A 6000-nucleotide genomic window follows, 5' to 3' on the forward strand; every position below is an offset into this window, starting at 1 on the left:
ATAGTCCTGAAGTGCAGAACATTTAGTGTACCCTACAATGTCGTACAAACTCTATAAGATTTTCTCGCAGCATTGCGGAGTATCATGGACTACAATGACCGTTAACCGTAAGCGTAGATTGAACGGAGATTGTAGTAGATTTGTAAACTTGAATGTTCTGAACCTCAGGACCTTATGGAAACCTTGAAATGTCCGGAAAATGTAATAAGAACTTCTCGTTTAATTACAAAGAATTCGGAGAGTAACGGTCAAAAGCCGCAAAATTATATTTAAATGTGACTGCGGTAGAACCTGTTGACCATGTTAGTAGCGTGGTTCAAAAACTCGTTTTTGCTCCACACCGCTTATTCGATTCGTAACCAGATACTACGCCTTCTCCCAAAATTTGAGCTCATTTGGTTGAAAATTGCGACTGCACAAGCCCTTCAAAGTTTGTTTGGGAATTACTTTGGAAAAACGATGTTTTTCATTCAATCACCCGTAGTATTTCCCCAAGTGCCCTAGAGAGTTAGTTGACCCTTGGTAATCCTAGGCTACTCTATCAGCTAAAACTTTGCAGAATTAGTTATCGATTTATTCGTATGTTGAAATGTCACTTATCTCTATAACAAGCAGAAAGCATGTCAAGCGCCAGATGGCTGGCGATTTGAGAGCGGTTCACTTCCTACGGTTCGACAAACTGGTTCGCGAGTACCGTGGATGCGGGGCTGAGAAGAGTTTCAAGTGTTTCGACTGCAAGTAGAACGGAAACAAGCTGACAGAATGAAGGAAATGAAGGAAAACGACAATGAGAAGAAAAAGCGTCAAAAGAACTCGAAAGCTTTGACAGCTGAACAGCAAGGAGGGTGTTTTGGTAGTGTTGGTGGTGGAGAAGAGACGGAATTGAGAAGTGTCCAGTAGTACATAGATTTCGGGTGTTCCGACCACCTCGTTAACGACGAAGCACTCTTTGATGACCTCGAACTGCAGCATACGATGGATATCGGGATCGTCAAGGATGGCGAATCGGTTGTAGCCAGGATTCGGGCTCGGAGCTGGGGGCAAGCGATCCAGACGGCGGCGTACGTTGTGAACCGTTGCCCTTTGAGCGCGATTGATTCCAATGTTACACCGTTTGAGTTTTGGGAAGTGCTCCTCATGTAGTGGGCTCGCTCATGTGTCAAATGAACTTCGGAAGAAACTGGATCCGAAAGCATGGAAAGGAGTCTTCCAGGAGAACCCGAGTTTCCTGGAAGACAGGAAGCATGGCAGAAGGAATCTATCCCATTGGGTGATGTAATCGAAATGGATGATCAAGATGCAGAAGAAGAGGACGAACTCAAGGAAGGAGCTGTTGGAGGTGATCTGAAAGCTGGAGAAAGTGACGGTGACATCGACGAGGAGTACCTAAGTTTTACAGAGGAAGCAGACGACACCCTTTCAGCAGTTGATCCGGTTTCGACAGTGGATGAGGGGTCCATGCCGAGGCGTACACCTAATATTCCAGCGATGTCGAGTATGCAGCTTACACGCTGAATGCGCCAAGTTTTGTTGAAGACCTTCCGACATCCTTGGAGGATGAACGTAAGCGAAGTGACGGAACCAAATAGGAAGCCGCTGTGAACGAGGAAATGGATGCGTTGGAGGAAAACGAGACGTGGTCCTTGGTCGAGCTTCCTCCGAATCGCAAACCTATCTCAAGCAAATGAGTGTTCAAGGTGAAACCCGGGATGAATGGCGAACCTGATCGCTACATGGCATGCTTGGTAGCGAGAGGGTTTAATCAGAAGTACGGCTTTGATTACAGCGAGACGTATTCTGGCAAATGGTTCTGGCCTTGGCAAACCACGAGGGGATGACTATTGAGCAAATGGACGTCAAGACGGCATTTTTAAATGGGGCATTGTCGGACGAGATCTACATGATGTTGCCGGAAGGTTTGCAGCAGGAAGGTAATCTAGTCTGTCGTCTGAATAAATCAATTTACGGGTTGGAACAAGCCTCTCGGACATGGAACGAGCGTTTCCAAAATTTTGTTCAGGATAGCCTTGGTTTCAGGCGAAGTCAGAACGATCAGTGCTTGTACACACGAGGAATTGGGAAAGATATGGAAATTCTCGTATTCTACGTGGACGACATTTTGTTCACCAGTTAGTCCAGAAAAACGGGGAAGATCGTGAAGGCCTGTTTATCCTATGAATTTGAAATGACGGATGTTGGGGCAGTCAAGGACTTTTTGTAAATGCAGAGCCACCGAGACTTGGAGAACGGTATCATGCGAATCACTCAACGGCAGAATCTCGACGATCTACTGGGGCGGTTTGGGATGGCCGATTGCAAACTGGTCTCAACTCACATGGAGACTCGTCTGAAGTTGGTGAAAGGAGATGAAGCTACCCGGACGAAGCAACCATACCAAGAGCTGATAGGCTGTCTAACATATGTTTCAGTGACCACAAGACCGGATTTGACGGCGGCTGTAAACTTCTTTAGCCAATTCCAAAGTTGTCCAACCGATACTCACTAGCGTACATCTCAAAAGGATGCTGTGGTACATACAAGACACACAGGACTTCGGTCTTGTATACCGAGTCAACAAGGTCGTGACAATTACTGAAGTGTATGTCGACGCAGATTGGACGAACGACCCAAGTGACAGGCGATCTGTAAGTGGTGCCATCTACAAGGTGTTTGGAAATACCATGGGCTGGATGATCCGCAAACATGAAAGGGTCACTCTTTCATCCACCGAGGCTGAACTGACTACCGTCATGCCCCCTCGGCGTAAAGGTGCCGCAAACGTCCACATGGATCAGAACGGTTTCCTAGTTTGTTTTGCTACGATACATGGTTCACAAAACATTTCACGATAGTCTTCTACCGCGAACTTCTCGAATCCAGTCGCAATTTTCTTTTTTGCGATGGATTGCAGATTCTTATCGCTGAAACACAAATATTCATTTTTTCCTAATAGAGGATTCACTTTAAAACAACATTACCGGAAACAGTGTTCCCTTTTTCAAATGGTATAGTCATTTTTATGTTAGTGACCCCTCCGCTGACCCCAAACGATTATGAGGGTTTTCTTGGATACATTCTGTGGGTGAATTAAATGGAAACCCTCGGAACAGCATCTAAAAAAAAGACACTACACCGTCTTCAGCCAGAGGCTGTACAGACTGAACATTACATACACGAGACAACGGACAACACACCTAACAACCAGTGGCCCAATGGAGAATTTTCCGTATGACGAAAAGTTTTCCCCGACTGGAGCGGGAATCGAACCCGCACTCCGAGGCTTACGAAACGCCTAGACGACTGACGCCGCTAACCGCACGGCCACGAAGCCCACAATCTTCCAATGGTTTTCAAAGTAACTCCTTTGGAACAAAAATTGATGAGGGATCTTTCAAGAATTTTGCGTAAAGTTTTTGGAATTTCGGAGATATTCCAATTTACACAAGAAATTCTCCAAGAAATTGCATCGAAAATTCAACCACTTTACAATTATTTTAAAGACGTCTTTCAGCAATTTCTTAAAAATGTTATCAAGGAATTCTTTTGAAAATCTTTTTTTTTTTCTCCAGAAGAACAATAGCAATACGAGTAATTCTCGCTGAGACCGGCCCACTATATACACCTTGTCTGTAGAAATGCTTGAGGTGGCGATTTTCTGAAAGTCCTTGCCGAAAAATAAGGAAAATGCATTTGGTTACTCAAATTGATGGACTCCTCGTTAGTTAGAGCCACAACCATTTTTGCAGATCCCTCGATCTTGGTCAAATGGTGGCTCATTTAAGCCGTTATAACTCGAAAATTTCTCCAAAAACCACTTCAAAACGAAATGTTGAAAAAAGGAAAGATAGAGCTAAATACTATTTACAGTTATAAAAAGTTGGATCGGCCGTATTGGTTTTGGCCGCCATCTTGGTAACCAAATGCATTTTCCTTACTTTTTCGGCATGGAATTTCAGAAAATCGTCACCTTAACCATTTTTACAGATAAGGTGTAGATAGTGGGCCGGTCTCAGCGAGAATAACTCACTTAATTTTGGCCTCGATTCGATCTCAGTTACTCCTCCGTGCAACGGAGCGCTAGCCGGATGATGCTGCTGCTACTGATGATGATGGTGGCTAGCTCTGGCTACCTAGCTGACATCACATCGCAAACAGGCCATCAGCAAGCAACCAGGCAGCGCAGCGGAGGCAATCGTCAGCATATCGAAATTTAAATTTACCGTAACCAACCGGTACGGTGCTCGCTTCTGGCTGAAGCTGGCTGATCCATCGTCGTAGATGGAGCGCCGACGACAACGGCAAAAAAGTGTTGGAAATGGGAAAAAATAATAATAACCTTGTGCTGCCAAACAGGTAGCATTCCTAGAAAGTACGATGATGAATAGCGTCGCGTACCTGGGTAATGTCAGTCATTATACCGAACGACGTCTACAGCGACGACTGCAGCAAAATTATGGGTTTTGAGTTTCCAAGAAATGGCACCTACCTCGGAGGGTGTTCCGGCATCCGGCAGTTTGATGGTGATGTTCCGATGGCTCGAAACTGGACGGGATTTGGGTGACTCCGAGGGGCCCGGGGAGTCTGTTGATCGCGCCGGAGCCGTGCTGGCGGTGGACGCAGGGGAAGACGGCAGCTGAGGTATGATCGTAGCAGGCGGTGTACTTCGATCGTGGTCGGCGATCAACCGCTGAGTCTCATCGGTTTGATCTTCTTTCGATGCGTCAGCGGTGGCTTCCTCGACCGCTGGCGGGATCTGGGGAAGCCCGAAAAAGTCCGACTTGGCATTACTCATCAGCAGTGCCGATCGTCGCGGATCGGTCGTAATGGGGATCTCGTCATCGAACTTGAACTGAATATCCGGTATCTGGATGGGCTTTGTGCCGGAGGATGATCCGGCGGTGATGTTGTCGTAGAAACTATGCGGACGTTCCTCTTCCACCGGAGCGGAAGCCGTCAATTCCGAGCTCGATCGTTTCCCCGAGGACATGATCAACGGAGAAAGCGGAGAGCGAACCACGCTCGAAAACACAATCTGGCTAGCGCTGTAGCCGTAAATCACGCACTTCCTCGATTACTTTCTTCAGTCGTTTCATTGACACCATGCAACTGCGATGCACACTACACAAGCCACGGTCGCAAGCGATCAACGCGGCTCTCTTCTTTGTTCTTGCACGATCACGCTGCTGGCTGGCTTTTACTGAACAATACAGCACTCTTCACCTTTTTTCCATCGATCACACTAATTGCTAACCAAAACAACACGACTCAATCCAAACAACGCTCCCGTCTTCGTAGGTCACCCCATCATCGTCATCTTCTCCGCGATCGTAGCGGGAACCGTAAATACCCGCGGAGTCTATTGACTTCCGATTTCTCCACACCGTCCACCACTCCTCAAACCTCCACGCGATCGATGCGCAAATAAATAGGTTGGAGCCCCAACTATTAAAAATCCAAACACCGTTCCAACCAATACACTCTCACACGCGAACAACCGGGCGCATTGGCCACCATCAGCAATAGCAGCAGCAGCAGCTATTCACAAACCTCCAAACGGGTTCTTCGCCACCACCGGAATTCGGTCGGACACGCATGCACCAACTACCGCCAAAGGTATGGATGGATGGATGGATGAAGTAAAAACACATGAAACGGTCTCACCGAAGAGACGCGCGCGCACTACCTCGTTCGATCTCCGCTCTCCGTCGACTGATGTAAACCAGCCAGCAGAGCTGAAGATCACTCGTACAGAAATCATGGCGACGCGGACGACCTGGTGAGCGAAGCATAATTAGGTGCTCTCCGCCATGAGGATTGCTCTCCGTTCATGGTCGGAGCGAGGTTGCAGACGACCGGCGAAAGCGATGATGATGCGATCAACAGGTAGATGTGCTCAGAGTTTGAGCCAAGCACGTGCTCTTCCATACTTTTTTGGATGGTTTGGCGTAAGGTGTGTCAAAGTTCAGGTAAGAAAGACGATGCATCACATTTCAAAATTTA

The 6000-nt window shown here is 47.0% G+C and overlaps 1 protein-coding gene across 1 annotated transcript in view; it reads right to left on the bottom strand.

Annotated features, from left to right (window-relative positions):
- LOC115253964 (uncharacterized) overlaps positions 1–5722 on the bottom strand; it is a 48713-nt gene extending 42991 nt beyond the window's left edge. Inside the window, exon 1 of the mRNA XM_029854569.2 lies at positions 4487–5722. Within this exon, the coding sequence (XP_029710429.2) occupies positions 4487–4987 (501 nt within the window). The 5' untranslated portion in view covers positions 4988–5722. The remainder of the gene's footprint in view (positions 1–4486) is intronic.
- Between the last annotated feature and the right edge of the window lie 278 nt (positions 5723–6000).

This window comes from Aedes albopictus, chromosome 1 (genome assembly GCF_035046485.1).
Source record: "Aedes albopictus strain Foshan chromosome 1, AalbF5, whole genome shotgun sequence".
NCBI classification, from domain to species: Eukaryota; Metazoa; Arthropoda; class Insecta; order Diptera; family Culicidae; genus Aedes; species Aedes albopictus.